The 25,580-nt window shown below is 39.5% G+C and overlaps 1 protein-coding gene across 3 annotated transcripts in view; it reads left to right on the plus strand.

Moving 5' to 3' along the window:
* Positions 1 to 705: 705 nt before the first annotated feature.
* Positions 706 to 25,580, plus strand: part of LOC128698762 (NADH-cytochrome b5 reductase 3) — a 54,949-nt gene continuing 30,074 nt past the window's right edge. Inside the window, exons 1-2 of one of the 3 annotated variants that reach the window (XM_053791127.2) lie at positions 748 to 840; positions 14,880 to 14,943. In XM_053791127.2, coding sequence (XP_053647102.1) covers positions 14,929 to 14,943 — 15 coding nt within the window. In that variant the 5' untranslated portion in view covers positions 748 to 840; positions 14,880 to 14,928. Of the gene's footprint in view, positions 841 to 936; positions 964 to 14,879; positions 14,944 to 25,580 lie in introns of those variants that run through there. The other 2 variants (XM_053791126.2, XM_070097693.1) reach the window with 2 other exon arrangements.

Raw genomic sequence — 25,580 nt, forward strand, 5'->3', positions numbered from 1 at the left:
CTATTACCTAAGAAATCTTAACTAGTCATAAGTTTGCTTGTGATACTCCAGTAAGGAGCTTCAGTAGAATCCATTCACATTATTAAATTGACTAACTGTAATGCAGTTAGTTAGCCTTAACAACAATATGCTCCATAATCTATACCAATATAGAATTTTGAATTAATCTTAGCCTGCCCGAAATGCCTAGTCATACTAGGTGTGATAGTGGCTCTGTAATTAGTTGTATATAATATGTAAACCACACAATATCCTATAATATGTAAATCCAACATTGTAATCTTTATAGAGAATAAACTTGATACTTATGTGGGCGGTAATCAAAAGATTACAGTTACATAACCAAAATAAAAGTAACAACAATTACCATACATAGCAACATGTGTATAAATTACCTAGGATAACCCAAGAAAGTCAACGTGACTTATTGGAGTTTCGAGGAAAAAAAAAACCTGCCTGGTCACTTATGAGGATAAATAAATACATGCAGAGCCTGCCGGTGCCTAGTCACCATGACTCTCACGATTCAGTCATATATATATTTATAAATTACCATCAATGGGTGACAGGAATGTCTGAGTGGCAACTACATCTTGCACATTTTAGACTATTTCTGGCTTACATAAACTATTTTTTTAAAACACTGAATAACCATCTTAATCAATTATTTATACTATATATTATACATAGCACAGATCAAGTTGTTTAAATAGAGTAAATAGTTGAAATATTGTGATTTATAAGGTGAAATAAGTGAGAGAGTGGCTGGTACATGAGAGGGAAGTAGCGCAGCTGGTTGAGAGCAGCACAGTAGTGATGGTTGAGATACTTGACGTACAGGTGAGTTTTATAATACTCTCTTTCACTTCATATTCACTGACAGCTTTCCACCATCATACAGAAGCCTTCATCATGCTTTTTTCTTACAAGCTCATGCAAAGTTTTGTGAATATGTGTGGGGATGTATGTATAGTCATCCATTTTACTTTGGGGAAGTGGTTACTAAGGGCCATTATCTGAGTTATTATGTACAATTTTGTTTTTTTCTGTTATGTATGTGCTAGAATTAATTATAATGTATGGGATATGAAGTAAGAAAAGGCACACAGGATTTCAGCCGGATATAATTTATCCTTGACAGCCATTAAATACTCTTATGATGACTATAAGTTTATTTTAGGTATATTACGCAATTTTTGGATGGTTACGATTGTTTTACATATTAACATGTGCAAATTGCCAACAGTAACCCATAAAAGTCAAAGTGACTTTGTAATATGTGTAAATTACCAACAATAACCCATAAAAGTTAAGGAAAGTGACTTATTTCCATTGGACTCGTCCAGGGAGGTGCCATGACACCGGTGAAGGACTCTTGATCCAGGGAATTTGAGCTTGTCAAACCTGATTTCCCCCATATCTCATCATCCAGCACTATATGGCATATGTGGTTATCACTTAAGATTTCATTCGGATTTTTAACCCCTGAGGGTTAGCCCACCAGGCCACTTCCCATTAAACATGAAAATTATTTAAATTTACATTTAAAAATGCTCTGGGGTTATCCTGGGTTAGCCACCTAGGAGAACCCAAGAAAGTCGATGCTTCATCGAGAACCGTCTTGTTTTATTTCCATTGTGGTCCTTCAGTATTGTCCTCCAGGATGCGACCCACACCAGTCGACTAACACCCAGGTACCTACTTGCTTGCTAGTTGAATGAGACAGCAGGTGTAAGGAAACACTCCCAGTATTTTCACCCTTGCTGGGGATTGAACCATGGATACTCAGTGTGTGAAGCGAGTGTGTTGCCTACCAGACCACGGGCCTAGTAGAAAAACTGTGGGGAAGTACTGGTTTGCTGACCTGGAGAGTGTACAAAGTGCGTTCACGGCACACACAAGTACGATAAGGCTCCTAAATTACTGGGAACAGTTGAAGTCCTTTGATTTATATTCCCTGGAATGCAGGTGAGAGAGATACATGATATTATACACTTGGAAAATCCTGGAGGGATTAGTACCAAACTTGCACATGAAAATCACTCCCGAGACTTTTGCTTTCACAGGAAGATGCAACATTCTCCTAATGAAAAGTAGGGGCACCACGAGTACACTGAGAGTCAACACAGTAAGTGTCAGGGGCCCAAGACTGTTCAACTGCCTCCCAGCATACATAAGGAGAATTACCAATAGACCCCTGGCTATCTTCAAGAAGGCACTGGACAGGCACCTAAAGTCAGTACCTGACCAGCCGGGCTGTGGTTCGTACGTCTGTGTGTGGCCAGCAGTAACAGCCTGGTTGATCAGACCCTGATCCACCACGAGGCCTGGTCTCAGACTGAGCTGCAGGAGCCTTGGCCCCCAGAACCCTCTCCAGATATACTCCAAGTAGCATGCAGAGTTGTGGATGAGTGGAGCAAACTCCAGGTAGCTTCATTGTACTGAGAACTTTGGGTTGTTTGAAATAAAGTTAGATGGGTACTTGAGTGATTGTGAGCTGAACTTGCCATGCATTGGTCATTAGGCCTCGTGCAGTGCTCATTCCTATGATTTATTTTCCTGATTATTAACCAGAGAAAGCCAGTCAGTGTGGTTAATTTCTATTTTCATCCCTCCCTCCCCTTGGGATGCCACCCACAGCAGTAGGCAAACACCTACCCACCTACCGTTGTGTTGTCACCAGACACTGTGCTTCCTCTCATCTACTATGATGCTTTATCACTGGTTGTGTTGTGACCAGTCACTGCTGGCTGTGTTGTGACCAGTCACTGCTGGCTGTGTTGTGACCAGTCACTGCTGGCTGTGTTGTGACCAGTCACTGCTGGCTGTGTTGTGACCAGTCACTGCTGGCTGTGTTGTGACCAGTCACTGCTGGCTGTGTTGTGACCAGTCACTGCTGGCTGTGTTGTGACCAGTCACTGCTGGCTGTGTTGTGACCAGTCACTGCTGGCTGTGTTGTGACCAGTCACTGCTGGCTGTGTTGTGACCAGTCACTGCTGGCTGTGTTGTGACCAGTGTGACCAGTCACTGCTGGCTGTGTTGTGACCAGTCACTGCTGGCTGTGTTGTGACCAGTCACTGCTGGCTGTGCTGTGACCAGTCACTGCTGGCTGTGTTGTGACCAGTCACTGCTGGCTGTGTTGTGACCAGTCACCGCTGGCTGTGTTGTGACCAGTCACCGCTGGCTGTGTTGTGACCAGTCACCGCTGGCTGTGTTGTGACCAGTCACCGCTGGCTGTGTTGTGACCAGTCACCGCTGGCTGTGTTGTGACCAGTCACCGCTGGCTGTGTTGTGACCAGTCACCGCTGGCTGTGTTGTGACCAGTCACTGCTTCCTCTCATCTACTGTAATACCTACTTACTGTAGTCTTTTGATGCCAGTAAAGGGCTCTTAGTCCAAGGAACTGGATTAAGATCTCCCCTTGTTGGATCAAACCCTGAATCCTTGTGGCCCGGTTGGTAGCTGCCTTGGCTCACACTGAGGGACCAGGGTTAGATCCCCAGGATAAGTAGAAATTTTGGGCATGTTTCCTTATAACTTCCCATGTTTACCTAGAAGGAAGTAGGTACCTCTATGTTAGATAAGATAAGATAAGATTTCGTTCGGACTTTTAACCCCTGGGGGTTAGCCACCCAGGATAACCCAAGAAAGTCAGTGCGTCATCGAGGACTGTCTAACTTATTTCCATTGGGGTCCTTAATCTTGTCCCCCAGGATGCGACCCACACCAGTCGACTAACACCCAGGTACCTATTTGCTGCTAGGTGAACAGGACAACAGGTGTAAGGAAACGTGTCGAAATGTTTCCACCCGCCGGGAATCGAACCCGGGCCCTCCGTGTGTGAAGCGGGATCTTTAGCCACCAGGTCACCGGGTGTTAGGCAACTAGTGTGGGTTGTATCCTGAGGGAGAGGTTTAAAGGACCCCGATGAAAATAAGACTGCTCTCGATGGCAACCAGAATTGATTGGTTTATCCTGTATTGCTAACATTAGTTAATCTGAGCAAAATAATCATCTTCCCATTCCCCAGGTTTTTTTTATGATTGCTAAAGGTTTAGCACTTCCCCATCATTAAGAAACATAAATCCTGCTGGGTGACCAGGGACAGCAGGTGTAAAGAAAGATGCCCAATGTTTCCACCTGGTTCAAGGTACTATACCTTTGAAACATGAGCACCACTCTGTTGGCAAGGTGATTTAATTTCTGAAGGAGATATATTAGTTAAAATAGTAGGTTAGCAGTGTACAGTATCTGACAAGGTACAGCATCTGACAAGGTACAGCCCTTAATTATGCACATCTTTCCTAACAGTATGGAAAATAAATGTATTGAACATTGTACTATATCTAAATGTAAGACATACCATGCTTAGTGTGTAAGATATGTAATATTGTAATGAAGATACTGTTGAGGGGCTCTTGAGCCAAGAAACTGGTCTTATTCTCCCCTTCCTTGGATCAAACCTGAGTGCTTTCCATTCCTCAGGTGCTGTGTGGCCCTCTACAGGTTTACACTTGCTTCTGATTAAAATAAAAAATATATAATTGATAAGAATGGCAACAAGCTTTATTTGGATTACCCTAGAGGGTTAACCCTTTGAGGGTTTCAGCCGTACTAGTACGGCTTACGACCCAGGGTTTTTCACGTACTAGTACGCCTAAATTCTAGTGCCCTCAAATCTAGTGAGAAAGCTGGTAGGCCTACATATGAAAGAATGGGTCTATGTGGTCACTGTGCACAGTATAAAAAAATCCTGCAGCACACAGTGCATGATGGGAAAAAAAAAAACTTTGACCGTGTTTTTGGAATAAAACAGCGACTTTGCACTGTATTTTCGTATGGTATTTATTGTTGTATTCTAGTTTTCTTGGTCTCGTTTTATAAATGGAAGACATATTACAGAAATTGAGATGATTTTTGACTGGTTTTACAATGAAAAGTACCTTGAAATTGAGTGCAAAGTAGCCAAAATGTTCGATTTTTATCTAAGTTCAAAAGTAAACAAATCATGCCAAACGTCCAATACACATCAACTGGTGAGTCTAATATTCTTTCACAAGTGCGCTGATATTATTTATACCATTTCTACACTAATGCAGTAGTCTGCATAACAGTAAATCTTCTATTTTTTTGTAAGAATAAAAATTCAAAGTGGAAAGCCAAAGAAATATAAGAGGGGCCTGGAGATGTGACTAACGAACAGAGAACTTGTTATTTTAGTGCCAGGAATGTATTTCTTGTTTATTCTGGACCCTATTCGGAAACTGGCATCTTTTGAAATTTGTGTGAAATTGGCAAAATTGTTTAACCGACCACTTTATTGGATAGTTGAAATTGGTAAATGGGTGGTTTCTTGAACTCATTCGATAGAAAAAATGGAGTTCTATTGAAATAGTTATGATTTTTGTCGCCTAGTACATTGGAATTGGCCGAAAATAGGGCTCAAAGTGGGCAAAATCAGCGATGCGTAAACATCGTCGAGACCGCTAACTTCGTGAGAGCATAATTCCGTAAGTTTTCAATCAAATTTCCTACGTTTTGTGTCATTATGATCGGGAAAAGATTCTCTATCTTTTCATAAGAAAAATAATTTTTTTTTCTGGGGACATTTGGCCGACCCTGAGAACAAGTCTCGGGGAGGGCCTGTCGACCCTCAAAGGGTTAATAGCACAAGAAAGTCAATCTGTGGGGGTAGATTTCTGTTGTCATTAGGTCTTTCTCTAGAATCTAGATTGTGACTACCAAGCGGACTAATGCTTAGGTATTCATTTATTGCCATGTAGAAAGGGCAGCACATATTAGGAGACTTACCCTATGCTCTACCTCTCACAGGAGTCAACCATGGTACTTTCAGTTGTCAGCCATATGTGAAATATAATGCAGTTAAAGGACATAGTACTGTAGTATGTCTCTTTAAACAAAATAAATAAAATATTTATTTCTTTGCTAAGGTTACAGTGTCTGTGTTTACATATCATAATATGATTGAAGCAAAGAAAGCCACTATCATGCCAAGGCATTTCGGGTAGACTTAACCTAATACTTATAGACTACTTAAGTCTAGACAGAAAATTGACATCTGGGTGCTTGTTAGGCTCTTGTGTGATTTGCTCTAGGGATAGCAGTACCCAAGGGATTTTTGTCACATACTTCATACTGTGTATACATACAGTGGAACCTCGGCACATGAACGTAATTGGTTCCAGAAGGCTGTTCGAGTGCCAATCTCTTCAAGTACAGAACAAATTTTTCCCAACCAATTTTCCTTTTGGTTGGCTGTTATCACTAATTCTCACAGGCCCCCTGGTGTCTTGTTTATACAAATAATATAAAAAGCACGAAAAAATGCAAACACGAAATAGTTGACAGCAAAGTTCTGGCAGGTCGTGTTTGTTTGGTTGAGTGCTGAGCAAACGGTCAACTACCAAGCGATTTGTTTACTGAACAAAGCATTCAAATACCAAATTGTTTGAGTATGGAGCTGTTTGAGTACCGAGGTTCCACCTTTTCTTTTTTTTCTTTTACACTTTTACAGGCTAAGAGCTGTTATCCTACCTCAGCTCATTTCAATAAACCAGCCCCATCCATAAAATCAGAATCAAATCAAAATCAAAATTTAATTTCTTTGCTAACCAGGTGCCAGATCAACCAGGCTGTGATGGATATGTGGGGCAGTGGGCCTCCAGCAGCAACAGCCTGGTTGATTAGGTTGAGTAGTCAAGCTCTTGAAACTCTTCAAAGGTATATCAGAGGTATAAGGTTACAATGTGTCTTTACATTTCATAATTTGATTGGTACAAAGAAACCCACTATCATGCTGAAGCATTTCGGGTAGACTTAACCTAATACATGTACTTACGGACTACTTAAGTCTAGACAGGTGAAGAGTGGTAGAATACAGATATTCAATATTTTACTCTATTATTTATATGAGGTAGTACAATTAATGATACAAGCATTTTTAAGTTTGTAGTAATGGTTTAATAGTTAAGGGATAATAAAATATTTGGGAGAGTTGCTTTAAATTTGGTTAGTTTAGCAGAGTGTGGGTATGGTAGTTATTGAGAGATGAGATGATTTTTGAGTATAGTCCTAAATTGATTTGTGGGCAAGGGACCTCTTGCTGTTTTGAGCAGTTTTCCAGGTCTTAGGCCCTTTATGTGTATTGCATTTTTGTATAGTGTGAGACAGACACGAGGGATGTCAAAAAGTGTTTTGTGCCTCATTCTTTGCCTGTGTGTTCTGTTGAAGCTGTCTAGGAGAAGTATGAGTGGAGGGTTGATATTGGAGTTTAATGTTCTGTATATACAGTAGGCACAATAATATGTATGTATATTCTGTATATTAAGTAAGTTCAAGCTTCTGAAGAGTGGTGGTGTGTGTTGTCTAGCGAAGGAGTTTGTGATCATCTGCACCCCTGCTTTTTGTTGGGTTATTAAAGGTTTACCTGGAGTTTACCTGGAGAGAGTTTCGGGGGTCAACGCCCCCGCGGCCCGGTCTGTGACCAGGCCTCCTGGTGGATCAGCGCCTGATCAACCAGGCTGTTGCTGCTGGCTGCACGCAAACCAACGTACGAGCCACAGCCCGGCTGATCAGGAACTGACTTTAGGTGCTTGTCCAGTGCCAGCTTGAAGACTGCCAGGGGTCTGTTGGTAATCCCCCTTATGTGTGCTGGGAGGCAGTTGAACAGTCTCGGGCCCCTGACACTTATTGTATGGTCTCTTAACGTGCTAGTGACACCCCTGCTTTTCATTGGGGGGATGGTGCATCGTCTGCCAAGTCTTTTGCTTTCGTAGTGAGTGATTTTCGTGTGCAAGTTCGGTACTAGACTGGCTGTGGTAGATCCCCAATCAAAAATACCATAGTGAGGTAAGGGTATATTAGAGAGTGATATAAAGTAAGGAGTGCCCTTTGGGATACATAGTATGATATCTTGGAAAGGATACCTATTGTTTTGGAAACTTTCCTAGTTATATGCTGGATGTGGGTCTGAAATTTAAGATTACAGTCAAGGTGGAAACCTAGAAATTTGCTCTCAGTGTGTCTTGTAATGGGTGAACCATTTATTGATATGTTTAGCTGGATATTTAATGCTCTGTTTCCAAAAAGCATGAAGTAGGTTTTGTCTATATTGAGAGTAAGTTTGTTGGTCATCATCCAGTTTGATATTTTATGTAGTTCACTGTTTACAGTGTTACTAAGTACGTATAGCCGAGTTTGGGTGGGAAAGACGTAAGTGGTGTCATCTGTGAATAGCACTGGTTTAACCCTTTGACTGTCGCAGGCCCCTTTCTGAAACTCATTCTAAGTCGATAAATTTTTGGAAAAAACAAATTATTTTATGAAATGATAGAGAATTTTTTCCCGATGGTAATGACACCAAAAGTACGAAATTTGGTCAAAAACTCACGGAATTACGCTCCCGCAAAGTTAGTGGTCTTGGCGACATATATGCATCAGCGATTTCGCCGACTTTGAGCCCTGTTTTTGGCCAATTTCATTGTTCCAGTTGACCAAACTCATAGCTATTTCTTTAGAACTCCATTTTTTTCTATCAGTTGAGTACAAGAAACTGCCCATTTACTGATTTGAACTACCCAATAAAGTGGTCAGAAATTGGCAGTTTGTCCAATTTCACGCAAATTAAAAAAGATGCCAATTTCAAAATAGGGTCCAGAATAAACAGTGTAGACATTCTTGGCACTAAAATAACACATCCTCTGTTCATTAGTCACGTCTCTAGGCCCCTCTTATATTACTATTGCTTTCTATTTTGATTTTTTATTCATACAAAAAAATACAAAATTTACTGTTATGCAGACTACTGGATTATTGTAAAAATGGTATAAATAATATCAGTGCACTAGTGAAAGAATATTAGACTCCCCAGTTGAAGTGTATTGGACGTGTGGTGTGATTTGCCGACTCCTGAACATTGGTAAAAATCGAACATTTCCGCTACTTTGAGCTCAATTTCAAGGTCATTTTCATTGTGAAAGTAATCTAAATCATCTCTATTTCTGTAATATGTTATCTCCTGAGACCATAAAAACGAGTACAACAATAAATACTATACGAAAATACACCTCAAAGTCGGCATTTTAATCCAAAAAACGGTCGGATTTTTTTTTCCTCATTACACACTGTGCGCTGCAGGATTTTTTTTTGTGGTGCACACTGACCACACAGACCCATTCTCTCACATGTGGGCCTACCAGCTTTCTCCCACTTGATTTGAAGCCGCCAGAATTTACGCGTATAAATATGTCAGAAACAGTGGTGCGCAAGACGTATATATACGACCGAAACAGTCAAAGGGTTAAGGAGTAGCGATGCATTTGGGAGGTCACTGATGTAAATAAGATTGTGGGGGATTGTGTAGTAGTTAACCTGTGCAGTTTGTTCGGTACAAAGTTCTGACTATACCTTATTAGCCGTTCCTTGATGCTGGTGAGCCGTCTTGATTTAAATTAAACTGACATGAATGTAATACTGCAATAATGATTGAATCACATTTGATTACAGTGGTACCTCGAATTTCGAACGGCTCCTAACTTGAACAATTACGTAAGTATATTTTTGTAAGTGTGTTTTTGGGGGGTCTGAAACTGGCTAATCTAATTTACATTATTCCTTATGGGAACAAATTCGCTCGGTAACGGCACTTGAACAGTCATCTGGAGCGAATTATGGCCGAAATTCAGGGTACCATTGTACCTCCTTTTCCCCAAGAGTTGTATACCCAATACTGGTTTAAAGTGCATACCCATGAATATACACCAAATGTTGCTAGACCTTTCTAATGATATAATTTTTTTCAATTATATTATTATGCCTTTACATCTGGAGTTTATCTGGAGAGAGTTCCGGGGGTCAATGCTCCCGCAGCCCGGTCTGTGACCAGGCCTCCTGGTGGATCAGTCTGATCAACCAGGCTGTTACTGCTGGCTGCATGCAATCCAACGTACGAGCCACAGCCCGGCTGGTCAGGAACCGACTTTAGGTGCTTGTCCAGTGCCTGCTTGAAGACTGCCAGGGGTCTATTGGTAATCCCCCTTACGTATGCTGGGAGGCAGTTGAACAGTCTCGGGGCCCCTGACACTTATTGTATTGTCTCGTAAAGTGCTAGTGACCCGGTGGCCTGGTGGCTAAAGCTTCCGCTTCACACACGGAGGACCCGGGTTCGATTCCCGGCGGGTGGAAACATTTCGACACGTTTCCTGTTCACCTAGCAGCAAATAGGTACCTGGGTGTTAGTCGACTGGTGTGGGTCGCATCCTGGGGGACAAGATTAAGGACCCCAATGGAAATAAGTTAGACAGTCCTCGATGACGCACTGACTTTCTTGGGTTATCCTGGGTGGCTAACCCTACGGGGTTAAAAATCCGAACGAAATCTCTTACCCCTGCTTTTCATTGGGGGGATGTTGCATCGTCTGCCGAGCCTTTTGCTTTCATTGTGAGTGATTTTCGTGTGCAAGTTTGGTACTAGTCCTTCTAGGATTTTCCAGGTGTATATAATCATGTATCTCTCCCGCCTGCATTCCAGGGAGTACAGGTTCAGGAACTTCAAGCGCTCCCAGTACTTGAGGTGTTTTATCTCCGTTATACACGCCGTGAAGGTTCTTTGTACATTTTCTAGGTCAGCAATTTCACCTGCCTTGAAAGGTCCTGTTTGTGCAGCAATATTCCAGCCTAGATAGAACAAGCGACCTGAAGAGTGTCATCATGGGCTTGGCATCCCTAGTTTTGAAGGTTCTCATTATCCATCCTGTCATTTTTCTAGCAGATGCAATTGCTACAATGTTATGGTCCTTGAAGGTGAGATCCTCCGACATGATCACTCACAGGTCTTTGACGTTGGTTTTCCCTCTATGTTGTGGCCGAAATTTGTTTTGTACTCTGATGAAGTTTTAAATTCCTCATGTTTACCATATCTGAGTAATTGAAATTTCTCATCGTTGAAATTCATATTGTTTTCTGCAGCCCATTGAAAGATTTGGTTGATGTCTGCCTGTAGCCTTGCAGTGTCTGCAATGGAAGACACTGTCATGCAGATTTGGGTGTCATCTGCAAAGGAAGACATGGTGCTGTGGCTGACATACTTGTCTGTGTCAGATATGAGGATGAGAAACAAAATGGGAGCGAGTACTGTGCCTTGTGAAACAGAGCTTTTCACTGTAGCCGCCTCAGACTTTACTCTGTTGACTACTACTCTGTGTTCTGTTTGTGAGGAAATTGTAGATCCATCTACCAACTTTTCCTGTTATTCCTTTAGCACGCATTTTGTGCGCTATTACGCCATGGTCACACTTGTCGAAAGCTTTTGCAAAGTCTGTATATATTACATCTGCGTTCTTTTTTGTCTTCTAGTGCAACTAGGACCTTGTAGTGATCCAGTAGTTGGGACAGACAGGAGCAACCTGCTCTAAACCCATGTTGCCCTGGGTTGTGTAATTGATGGGTATCTAGATGGGTGGTGATCTTGCTTCTTAGGATCCTTTCAAAGATTTTTATGATATGGGATATTAGTGCTGTCAGTCTGTAGTTCTTTGCTATTGCTTTACTGCCCCCTTTGTGGAGTGGGGCTATGTCTGTTGTTTTTAGTAACTGTGGGACGACCCCCGTGTCCATGCTCCATCTCCTTAGGATGGTAAAAAGCCCCTTCTTGCAGTTCTTGATGAACATGGAGTTCCATGAGTCTGGCCCTGGGGCAGAGTGCATGGGCATGTCATTTATTGCCTGTTCGAAGTCATTTGGCGTCAGGGTAACATCAGATAGGTTTGTGTTTACCAAATTCTGTGGCTCTCATAAAAAATTCATTTGGATCTTCGACTCTGTTTGGTTAGCAGCTTGCTAAAAACTGAGTCATATTGGGACTTGAGTAGCTCACTCATTTTCTTGCTGTCATCTGTGTAGGACCCATTTTCTCGACTTTGATTTGGCATAAGAAAAGAAATACTTTGGGTTTATTTCGATTTCATTTATGGCTTTTAGTTCTTCCTGTTATTCCTGACTCCTATAAGATTCCTTTAGCTTAAGTTCGATGTTTGCTATTTCTCTGACCAGTGACTCCCTATGCATTTCAGATATATTGGCCTCTTTTAGCCGCGCTGTTATTCTTTTCCGTTGCCTGTAAAGGGAGCGCCTGTCTCTTTCTATTTTACATCTACTCCCCCTTTTTCTTAAAGGAATATGCCTTGAGCATACATCGAGTGCCACCGAGTTAATCTGTTCTATGCATAAGTTGGGGGTCTGTGTTGCTTAGTCTATCTTCCCAGCTTATATCGTTTAGGACTTGGTTTACTTGGTCCCACTTTGTTCTTGTTATTGAAGTTGAATTTGGTGAAGGCTCCCTCGTGACTAATCTCATTTTATCAGTCTGGGGCTCCATGCATACATGTCTGAACCTTGATTATGTTGTGATCTGAGTATATTGTTTTTGATATGGTGACATTTCGCATCAGATCATCATTGTTAGTGAAGATGAGGTCTAGTGTATTCTCCAGTCTAGTAGACTGTTATTTGCTGGTTTAAGTTGAATTTTCTGCAAAGATTTAAAAGCTCGTGTGTGAGAGAGTTCTTGTCAAAGCTGCCTCCTGGTGTTACCACTGCAACAACATTATTTGCTATATTCCTCCATTTTAGGTGCCTCAAGTTGAAATCCCCGAGGAGCAAGCTGCTGGAGGCAGGAGCTGGAAGATTTTCCAGACAGTGGTCAATTTTTAACAGCTGTTCCTGGAATTGCTGGGATGTTGCATCCGGAGGCTTGTAGACTACTGCACATTAATTCATACAAATTTGCAGCCCATTGTTTAAATTCACAAATTTGTGGCTGTAATTTTTAGATTTTTTCTTGTGGATCTTCCGTGTGAAATTTCTAAAATTTTCAGTTTTCAGTGTGCAGTTTTTTTTTTTTTTGAATTTTTCATGCCCAGATCTTTCACTCTGTTACGTGTCCCATGGCAAAGTTGGCAATTCACTCGCCTTACACACTGAGTGTCCTTGGTTCAGTCCCAGCATAGGTAGAAATGATGGGCATGTTTCCATACACCTGCTGTATCTGTTCACTTAGCAGTAAGTAGGTACCTAGGTGTTAGTAGACTAGACTAGTATGGGTTGCATTCTGGGGGACAATATTAAAGAACCCAAATGGAAATAAGACAACCAGTCCTCAATGGCACATTGACTTTCTTGGGTTATCCTGGGTGGCCAACCCTTTGGGTTAAAATTCCAAATATCTCTTATCTTAAATAGGTTACAGCTCAATCACTAGCACACTCGGCTCACTCACTGAGGTCCAGGGGTTGATCCCCAGTACGGGTGGAAATATTAGGACATGTTTCCTTAAGACACCTGCTGTCCATGTTCAGCTATCAATAAAATAGGTACCTGGGTGTTAGTTGATTGGTATTAGTCATATCCTGGAACAAAATTAACCTAATTTGCCCAGAATGATCAGCTAGGCCTGTATACCTTGTATGTGTAGAAATAAAATAGTAGTAGTAGTAGTAGTAATAGTAGTAGTAGTATTTAAAAAGATGGCAACTGAAATACAAGTTATATCTGAAAATTGAAGGTTTTTGGATTTACTGAGACCTCTAGAAATGTATCTGCTACAAGTTTCAAAGGACTGCACTTTTATCCTTTGAAATTCATTAAGTAATGCTTTGTCTTTCATATATAACTTTGTGTATTACAATGTTTAATTTTAGTATTAGAGTAATATATCACTACTCTTCCATTCTTCTTTTATGTTTTTAATCTAGATCTTTATTTGTGCTGTATCATAAAGAACAGTAGTGAAATTGTAGATAGCTTCAGATTTTTTATTCAATGCATTTGCTTAAGAAACTAAACATTCAAATAATGCATGTCTTCCTCTCCTGACTTACTTTACAGTCCATTGACCCATATATGAATACATGTACATAACTCTTTAAATTAATAAACACTAATTTGATTGTACTTAAGCCCCATTATAATTTGGGTTTGTCACTTGTGGTGACCCTTTTCTATCTCTTGCCTTTGCATTTCTTAAAATTGGAATTAGACTGTAATTTAGTTAAGGACAAGAAGACATAAATAGCTTTACCCCCTGTATCTACAGTTAGGTTAATTACACATACATGATGGTGGGAAAAGAGAGGCCAGTACTACCATAATGACCAAAATATAAGCAGCTGGTAGAGAGGCTTGTACAAATAGCATAATATCAGTGGCATATACAATGTTAGCAAATATGAGAGTAGCATTCAGGCAATTAATAGGAGTTTTCTAGAGATTATACACAGAGTTTGCACAGTGTTGAGTGAAGTTTTCCTCAGGCACATTAAAAGACTGAGAAGATCCTCTCCAGAAATGTGCTGCCAGGCTAGTTTCTGAGACGGAGGACCTGAGCTATAAGGACTTAAAAAACTAAATCTCACAACACTTGAGATATAAAGGGAACATGGTCACAACATAAAAGATGCTTAGAGATATTTATAAGGTAGATCAGAGTGGGCTGTTTGAAATGGGAACTACAAGGATGATGGCACTCAAATGAAAACCATGCACAGGGATGGGGGCAGCAGTATTCAAATTGGTTATAGCTAGTGAGATAAGAAATGGGATCTAAACTCTAGAATTTAATCCCCACAAACAGTCAAGTGAATATGTTGTACATAAGAGAAGCAAGCATAATCTTTGTGTTATCTGTAGTGTTATGTGAAGATGTATTAGGCACTATATTTGCTAATTAGCTACATTTTAATGTTACAGAAGTTAAACGTACATTTCGAGTTCTGAGGAAGTACCATACAGTACTGTACTGTATATCAGATTTTAATGCTCTTGTAGCATCATATAGTGCTTTATTTAATGTCTTGAATATTTTAGGTTGTGGCGTAATTGAGTTGGAAACCTTCTCTTTCTTAAGATCTACGAAATGGATCATGCCAAGGTATGATTAGTGTGAACTGATTAGCAACACAAAGCCTTAATTAGTTCTTGTTATATCCCTGGTCCAAGGAAAAAATTAATTATAGTAACCCCTCATTAATCAGGAATGAAATTTAATATAAATAACTGATTGATTGTTTTCCTATGTAGTTTTGAACTTTGATAACACCACTTAAACATTCACAGATTCAGTTCTCTGCCTACTAGTAAATCATGATAAACTAACGTGTTACAAATATAATCACACTGCACTAATCTAGCATTTTAATAATATAGCACATACATGCTTAAATATACAGTGGACCCCTGGGTTTCGGCTGGTGCAAAAATTGGCCACATTGGAAATCGAGCACTTTTTTTTCAGCGAGATTTCCCCCCTGATTTCGTGCATCTGCTCGGAAATCGTTGGTGCCAGACATGTTTACCTGGGCCGCTCATACATTCATAACTCACTCTTGGGCACATTAAATTTCTTACTTTAGGTTAATATACACATTTTCATTAACCCATCTATATTTTCATCAAAATTATAGAAAAAACACATTACATAGCATATAAACATGCCTTTGTTACTCGTTCACTAAGAGTGTCCCTCTAATCTTAATGCCATTGTTAAAATACTAATACATAATAATAATAATCACTCTTGGGCACATTAAATGTCTTATTTTAGGTTAATATAGACATTTTCATTAATCCATCTAAGATATTTTCTTTCGAAATTATATAAGAAACATGTTACATAGCGTATAAACATGCAATGTGTATATGCTATCAAGTGGTGAGTGGAGGAGGGTAAACATTACGTTTTCTCTGGTCGAGCGTTAGAGAAAACTGAATCTGGCGTCTGACTCAGTCACCACCCTTAATACACATTTGTTTACAATTCTCAGCATGAATTATTAATTACTTCTCTCTTTGTTTAAGATGGCATATAAGGATAGTTGTTAGAAACGATTGAATGTCGATGGTAATAACATGGCTGTGTTCTGCAGTGTAGGCAGCTGGTAGGTGTAGCCCAGAGGGACTACATACGTGTACCTACATCTACCAGCTACCTATACTGACTTCCTACAAATAAATACTACTCGCTTCTCTCCCTACATTAAGACTGCAAATATTTTAAGGTAAGTAATGAATGTACTAACCACTGAAGAGCTGCAACACTATAGTTATTCTCTATAAAATTTGTTTTGTTAATATTTTTGGGTGTCTGAAACAGATTAATTGGATTTACATTATTTCCTCTAGGAAATATTACTTCAGTTTTTGGCCATTTTGGATTTAGGCCAACCTTCTGGAATGGATTAATTACAGAAACTGGGGGTCTACTGTAGTTTCATATTTTCACTGTCATTGTATAACTTTTCTTCCTACTAATATTGGTTTACTTTATGCTACATGTATTGATATATTTTTCATTTCCTACATGTGCCGACCATTAGGGGTAGTTGTTCCCTCTTGGCTATTTAGTGCATGCCGTTACTCTAAAAGGGCTTTGTAAACTTAAACTTTAAGGAGATATAATACTTAAAATAGTATTACTTAGTATGGTACAGGGAATTCTTCAATGCTTGCCTAACTTATAGGCATGACATCTTTCCACTAGTGGATTTTTCCACCAGTAATTCTGCTTTCAGTTGCTTCAGCTCACCTGTCTGTAGTTTATAAGCTAGTTCTCTGCGCATATGCTGTACTTTTATCAAGATTGACGAACTGAACACATCAACTTCAGGCTGAGAGACTGATTACCTCAAACTTCTCATCTTCCGCCGTTCTTCTGTGTATTAGACTGATGAAGCCTCTGGCTGCCAAAACGTTTCCACAATAAAGTTACTAAGCTGTTGCACTAGTGTCTCATTCATCAGCTTCCTATGTTTTTGTTGTATCCAATTTAAAGAGCTCTTAATATATGGCAAGTGATTTGTTGATTGAAGTACAGTATTTTATTTGATATATTTTTTATTAGTTTTATTCGTCTCTTTTGGTTAAAAGTTGCTGATCTTTTCCTTAAAAATTTAATGGCATGAAGTATTTTGGGCATTGGTAGAAATTTTTTAAATCTTACAAAAAAAAAAAAATTTTCCATGGATGTAGACAATTTGTCTAACCACTGTTTACACAACTGCAATACAGATGACTTACTAGCTATATCCTTTGACTGTTTATTTTGTAAATGTTAAAAGTTTACATTTGTTGTACAGAGCACAAGAATAACACGGTGGCAAAGATACTTCCTATGTGGGACATAGCATGTTATTGGCAAAGGTTCCGATTTGGTATTACAAGCTTATAAAAAAAATTTCCCATTTCAGCAAGCAGTCGTCAGAACCTGTGTCAGTATTCTCACACACAAGAATCTCCCTCCATTTAGTAATAATGGATATTTTTTACTTAGTATTTCATGTTTTACTTGAAGTGCTTACCCATTAACCTGCCCCACATGCTAGCATACTGGGCCCCCCCTCTTTTTCTCATTTCTATCAGTGCCCTACAAACACCATCTAGCACCTGAAACATGTATTCTTTGCTGATAACACATTCTTTAATATCAGGTTCAAACCCCTTATTAATAATAAACACCATAATGAATACTGAGCTTCAAAAGGGTCACATTGGTGATTACCAACAAACTCTCTCTCATTATTGATAATGACATTCTATCTTTTGGGAATAAACCACATCCACACTTAGATATCGGAATCAACAGTACTCAAATAGCACAAAAAGAAGAAGAAAAATTCCTAGGTCTAATAATAAACAAACTGAAATTTAAAACCCATGTCCAACACATACAAAAGTCTCTCAGACATTAGGGATACTCCCCAAAATTCACTGTTATGTTCAGTAACCCCTACCTCTACCATTACTTTTCCCTCATCTACCTATACCTCACTTACAGAATCTGTATCTAGGGATCTGCCTCAGCTGCACACCTCAAACCCATTAACTCAAAAGGCAGCTCTCAGAACACTCGCAAACTGTTATACCTTTATTCTAATCTCTAAATCTACTTAATTTAAATGTGAATTGAATAGTAATATGAATTACATGTTCAAAACATTGCAAGGTTATGCTTATACTGAACTCAAACAATTCCTAGATAATCATAACAGAAGACATAGGAACTTTACCAAAAACAAATACTGTACCTCTTTGATATCCCTTGTGTTTGATTGAACTTTACAGAAATTCTATGCAAATTAAAGGACCAGTGATGTGGAATAACTTGTAAGACATACTGGAAAATTCCAAGTCTTACTAAATTCCAAACTAAGCTAAAGCAGGAACCGTATGCCGAGATGCCATAGTCAAATTATTTACCCCATCTCTATTTCCAGTTTCCCTCTATTGTTTTCTTTTAGTTTCTCTGCAAGAGCACTGATGCTGCAATATACTGTACCAAGTTTTGTTACTTGGAATAGTTACTGTCTTGAATCCGAGTTAGTGTATTGATGGTCACCTATTTTAAAAAAAAATTGTACCTGAGAACTTTTTTGAACTTTAACCAAACTAATTTTTCTTACTGTCATGTACCATGCTATGCTTATCTTTTGGCATGTACATTTGTTATATTCATTTAATTTTACTCTGTGATCATAACAAATGTTTTCAGTACTAGTCAATTTAAATTTGTATTACAAAACACTAATTGGCCTTATTTCATTGTGACTCGGTGAACAGTGTCTTAGCAGACCTACTATTACTCCAGTACTGTTCTCTCTTAGTGTCTTGGAGAGTCTACCTTAGAAACTCCTGAACTGGCTTGAGTTGGGAATTCTGTGGTGAAGTCAGTGGACAGTTATATCCAGATATCATCGGTATACGATGTGACTACCTGTGTCGTGCGTAGAATCCCAAGTGATTGAAGGTGTTAATTTACGGTTGATAAAACCCATACTATTGTATATATACAACTTAGTATTTTTATGGGATTGAAAGAATCTAAGTAATACTTAGTAGATATTTACGAATATCCAAGAAGTATTTAAGCTTTTTATAAAAAAACAAAAAAAAAAACAGAAAATGCTGAGTAACTCTTATTTGTGCCTTACGTTTCTAAGTTTGCAAGTTCCTTCTTATTCTTGGAAGTGATTTTGTTACGGAGAGCACTATCATGGCCAAAGACTAAGATTCGAACCGTAACAATTTGTTTTCATTACCAATAGAAATACACCCATTTCCATTAAGGTGTGGTGAAGCAGAATTCATTTCTGTTAAGGACTCCCATGGCAGGCAGTCCTCAGACCCACAGATTTAAGTGACTTAAGCCCCACTTTATTCCTGAAGTGAGGATGTACCTGTCCCTGAAAAAATCTTGCATTCAGGTTTCTCCTTGTAATGACCTATACAGTGGACCCCCGACATTCGATGGCATCGACATTCGATGCATTTTAACGCAAAAATTTCGCCTCAACATTCAATGGAAACCCCGACATTCGATACGATTCGTACGAGACGTGTCCACGTGTGGCCTGAACTGCACCGTGTGTGTCAGTGTTTACAAGCCAGCCAGTGTGCGCGCATCTAAGGATACATTCGGTACATTCCATATTATCACTGTTTTTGGTGCTTGTTTCTGCAAAATAAGTAACCATAGGCCCCAAGAAAACTTCTAGTGCCAACCCTTCGAGAAAAAAGGTGCTAATGACTATTGAAATGAAGAAAGATAATTGCAAAGTACGAAAGTGGAGTGCGTGTGTCGGAGTGCATGATGATTTGGTAAAGAAATTGCCTGCAACTAGTGATGTGAGTGAATTTAAGGCCAGCAAAGGTTGGTTTGAAAGATTTAAGAATCGCAGTGGCATACACAGTGTGGTAAGGCATGGTGAGGCTGCCAGTTCAAGTCCTAATGGAAGGGGATTCCCCTTCTGAACACTAACACCATCCACACACTCCCCTCCTCCCATCCCATCAATCATCACCAGATCTTTATTAAAGGTAAGTGTCAATTATTCTATTGTTATTGATCTATTGTTATTGTAATTATTGTATTGCATTAAACTTAATATTTCATGTGGTAAATTTATTTTTTCATACTTTTGGGTGTCTTGCTCGGATTAATATGATTTCCATTATTTCTTATGGGGAAAATTAATTCGACTTTCGATATTTTCGACATTCGATAGCTCTCAGGAACGGATTAGTATCGAATGTCGAGGGTCCACTGTATGTATATGGTTGCAGGGTCAATTCGCAGCTTCTGGCCCCGTCTCTTTGCTGATCGTTACTGTGTCCATTTTCCTGGCTATGTATTCATCCTGCCTCTACCACTTCTCTCTCTAGATTGTTCCACTTCCAAACAACTCAATGGCTGAAGAAATACTTCCTAACGTCCCTCTAACTTATCTGAGTTTTCAACTACCAACTGTGCCCTTGTGTTCCTGTTTCCCTTCCCTGAAACATTGTACCTATTCACCCTGTCAGTTCCTCTCTCCATGATAATTGTCAGTCATCCTCAACTCTGGAGGATTTGGAGCCAAGTGTTAAGATCTTTTTACCACCAAATGTGACATCATTGATACAACCACTGGATCAAGGAGTTATCAAAACATTTAATTGCCACCACGCACGTGGCAGCAATTGAAGACAAAAGAGTGCCAGAGTTTTGCCTCAGCTTTAACATTGCAAATGCAGTTCCCTATGTGAAAAAGACATGGAATCATGCACCAAGATGAGTAATAAATGCTAGTTGGAAAAAAATATGGCCTAGTGGGATGAACAGTTTGGCTGGTTTTCCATCTGTGGAGTCAAGTTCAGGAAATTGTTGATCTGGCAAGTAGAGTGCCAGGTGAAGGATTGGAAGATGATGAGGAACCAACTGTAGAGGAAATGTTGCAAGAATTAAATTCTCAGCTGCAGAGAATAGAAGATGAACCTGAGCCTGAAGGAGCGATGCTGACACTGCAGGAGATAAACGAGTCATTACTTACTGTTGGTAAAGTTGCCCACTTGTGTATCAAAATTGACCATGACTCTTCCCAAAGCATTACTTTAAAGAGTACTATGGAGCAGGCGCTTGGGCTTTGCTGTATAATGAACTGCAGGGTAAAACAAACCTGCAGTGTATGACTGAGTACCTGAACACTCCACTGCAACAATCAACTGATGAAGCTGCATCATCACAAGAGCCCCAACCTTCAACCTCACAAGAACCCAACCTTCAACCTCACAAGAGCCCCAACCTTCAACCTCACAAGAGCCCCAACCTTCAACCTCACAAGAGCCCCAACCTTCAACCTCACAAGAGCCCCAACCTTCAACCTCACAAAAGCCCCCAACCTTCAACCTCACAAGAGCCCCAACCTTCAACCTCACAAAAGCCCCCAACCTTCAACCTCACAAGAGCCCCAACCTTCAACATCACAAGAACCACAACCTTCAACCTCTGCCCAATAGGGCCACAGCCATCCTTTCCACTTTAAGACGATTAGCATCATGAACTTGACTTAGTAACAAATAATGTACTGTACAGTATTAATGCAATAATTTTTTAACTAGCATACTACTACATTTAATTAAGCCTTACTAGAGTTCACATATTTTGCCAAGCAACATCAACAGTATCAGGTAAGAAAAACTATTTTTATGACACTAAAAAATTTTTTTGTAGCTCGGAAGTTTGAAGAATGCAACTCGATTTTTAACGTATGTTTTCAGTCCATAAGCTGTGGAAATCATTAGTAGCACAATTTTTCAGGAACGTAATCCATACGCATTATGATTGTCTACTGTGTGTAAAATGCTTTTTGTCCTTTGTCTCAAGTTGGCTTTAAGCTTGCCTAAAATGCTCTGCATAACCAGGGGCTTTAAATGTGCAGTATTAAATGTCCTCCATTATTGCACAAATGATGTATCATGTCAAAATGAAGAATTTGAATTTAGAAGACTTAAAATTAACTACAATGGGTCATATCTTTTGCCACTGTATTTAGAGTACATTGCCCTACCTCATCCAATGATATCTCTTTATTTCCATGTTTGAGTCAGGAATGTTTAACAGATAGCAGAAGTCAGGGATGCCAGTATACTACATTGGTATTTACATCCATGTACTGTTACTACATGTACTGTTATACTTGATGCCCTCTCTAACACCTTGAATATCGGTTGTATTAACCCTTAAACTGTCAAAACGTAGATCTACGTTCGATTTTACATGCTTTCTTATGTAAAAAAAAAAGTGTAGATCTATGTTCGGAGCGCTACGCGAGTGAACGTAGATCTAAGTTTGGACAGTTTAAGGGTTAAAAAAGTTTGGGGAAAGGTAAACGCATAACTTGCTTATTAAGGTCAGGTCATGCAACATCTAAGCACAATAACTAGGGCCATTGTCCAGAATAAGCAAATCCTTGAACCCAAAGTTCTTTTTGACCAGATATAACATGACCTTAGGTATAGCAGTGTTTGAGCAATTCACTAAACCAATGCAATGTCATCAGTGCACTTGTTAGACTGTCAAACAATGTTAAGTTTGATATTCATCTTATCCCTTTTATTGAATAATGCCTTACACAGTTAATTCCTAGCAAGTGTATTTTTTATAAAGAGAGACCATAAGGTTTCTTCATCTAACACTTATTGTCTAAATTCATTCTTAGATATTGAAAAGATTAGTGCAGCATTTTTATATTATAATATATAAACAATGGTACCCCGAGTTTCTAACTTTCTTTGTTCCAGAAAGCTGTTAGGTGCCATTACCGAATGAATTTGTTCTAATGAGGAATAATGTAAATTAGATTAGTCCGTTTCATACCCCCAAAAATACACTTTCAAAAGCACTTACAATAATACACTTACGTAATTGGTCGAGTTGAGAGCAGTTTGAAACTCAGGGTACCACTGTGTTTATATATACAGTGGAACCATTACTTATGAGTGCACCCATGTGAGTTTTTTTCCAGATACGAGCAGTCGCTCGGTCGATTTTTTGCTTCCAGGTGCGAGTGGGCCTAAAGGGAGGTTCCTTGAGGCTGTTGAGGGGTTATTGCTCTTGATCTATCTTATTGAAACTTGGGCAATGTATGATGGAAAGATGCTTCTTAACGTACACTAAAATTGAAAGAAATTGGACCATGAATAACGAAGTTCACTTCTCGGCCATTAGCCGCCCCTTAGCGGTATATTTTTGTACGGTTTTTATTGTCGTATTCTCTTCTTTTGGTCTCATTTGATAGAATGGAAGATATATAACATAAATAGATATGATTTTGATTGATTTCATGACAAAAAGTACCTTGAAATTGAGCTCAAAGTAGCAGAAATGTTCAGTTTTGGCCAATGTTCAAGAGTAAAAATACCTGTGAGTGGCCATTCCAAATACCAAGTCATGAATGGGTTGACATTATTTATGCAATTATTACAATAATGCAGTAGTCTGCATAACAGTAAATCTTCTATTTTTTGTGTGAATAAAAATTCCAAATGGTAATTAAGAGTATTATTATAAGAATAAGAATACTGATATGTATAATATAATTATGACAGTTATGACAGTTTAAAAATCAACCTCCAAACAGCCAATATCCCAAACCCCTCCTTTAGAGTGCAGGCATTGTACTTCCCATATCCAGGACTCGAGTCCGGCTAACTGGTTTCCTTGAATCCCTTCACAAAATATTACCCTGCTCGCACTCCAACAGCTAGTCAGGTCCAAAAAACCATTCGTCTCCATTCACTCTTATCTAACATGCTCACACATGCTTGCTGGAAGTCCAAGCCCCTCGCCCACAAAACCTCCTTTACCCCCCTCCCTCCAACCTTTTCGAGGACAACCCCTACCCCACCTTCCTTCCCCTATAGATATATATGCTCTCCATGTCATTTTACTTTGATCCATTCTCTCTAAATGACCAAACCACCTCAACAACCCCTCTTCAGCCTTCTGACTAATACTTTTATTAGCTCCACACCTTCTCCTAATTTCCACACTCCAAATTCTCTGCATAATATTTACACCACACATTGCCTTTAGACAGGATATCTCCACTGCCTCCAATCACCTCCTCGCTGCAGCATTTACAACCCAGGCTTCACACCCAAATAAGAGTGTTGGTACCACTATACTCTCTATATATATTTATTTATATATTTTTTTATCCTAGGTAGTAGGTTGGTAGACAGCAACCGCCCAGGGAGGTACTACCGTCCTGCCAAGTGAGTGTAAAACGGAAGCCTGTAATTGTTTTACACGATGGTAAGATTGCTGGTGTCATTTTATTGTCTCATGAACATGCAAGATTTCAGGTGCGTCTTGCTACTTCTACTTACACTTAGGTCACACTACACATACATGTACAAGGATATATATATACACCCCTCTGGGTTTTCTTCTATTTTCTTTCTAGTTCTTGTTCATTTCCTCTTACCTCCATTGGGAAGTGGAACAGAATTCTTCCTCCGTAAGCCATGCGTGTTGTAAGAGGCGACTAAAATGCCGGGAGCAAGGGGCTAGTAACCTCTTCTCCTGTATAGATTACTACATTTAAAAAGAGAAACTTTTGTTTTTCTTTTTGGGCCACCCTGCCTCGGTGGGATACGGCCAGTTTGTTGAAAAAAAAAAAAATTATTTCACCAGTGGTTCATGCTGACTACTAAGAAATGATAACAGCTTAAGCCCAAGTTGAGCCCAGATTCTATGTGGGGATTATTTTGAAATGTGGGAGTTTTCATGCTTCACTGAGTTTTGGCAAGAACATGGTGTGCTGAGTAATGATTTTGACTTGTATAAGTGCATTGTGATGAGTTAGCACAGAAAAACTGCAATTATGAGGGCTACTAGAGTAATTTTAGCATATAGTTCATGCACATTTCATGTTCTATACAATTTTGTTAAGCTTGCACATATGGTACAGGCGTAGGACTTAGTGATGAGGAAAAGAGGAGGAGAAAAGAGTGGAGTGGAGTGCAGTCCAGTGAGGATGTCTTATCTTGGTACATTAGGTGTGTTGAGATAAGACACCAGGGATACCTCGCTTGATCACACTAATTTTTTTTTTTTTTTAAACAAGTTGGCCATCTCCCACCAAGACAGGGTGACCCAAAAACAAAGAAAATCCCCAGAAAGAAAATACTTTCATCATCATTCAACACTTTCACCTCACTCACACATAATCGCTGTTTTTGCAGAGGTGCTCGGAATACAAAAGTTTAGAAGCATATACTACGTATAAAGATACACAACATATCCCTCCAAACAGCCAATATCCCAAACCCTCTCCTTTAAAGTGCAGGCATTGTACTTCCCATTTCCAGGACTCAAGTCCGGTTTCCCTGAATACCTTCACTAAATATTACCCTGCTCACACTCCAACAGCTCTTCAGGTCCCAAATGCCATTAGTCTCCATTCACTCCTATCTAACACACTCACGCATGCTTGCTGGAAGTCCAAGCCCCTTTCCCACAAAACCTCCTTTACCCCCCTCCCTCCAACCTTTTCGAGGACGACCCGTACCCCGCCTTCCTTCCCCTACAGATTTATATGCTCTCCATTTCATTCTGCTTTGATCCATTCTCTCTAAATGACTAAACCACCTCAACAAACCCTCTTCAGCCTTCTGACTAATACTTTTATTAACTCCACACCTTCTCCTAATTTCCACACTTTGAATTTTCTGCATAATATTTACCCCACA

Source organism: Cherax quadricarinatus, chromosome 59 (assembly GCF_038502225.1).
Source record: "Cherax quadricarinatus isolate ZL_2023a chromosome 59, ASM3850222v1, whole genome shotgun sequence".
In the NCBI taxonomy this organism is placed as follows: Eukaryota; Metazoa; Arthropoda; class Malacostraca; order Decapoda; family Parastacidae; genus Cherax; species Cherax quadricarinatus.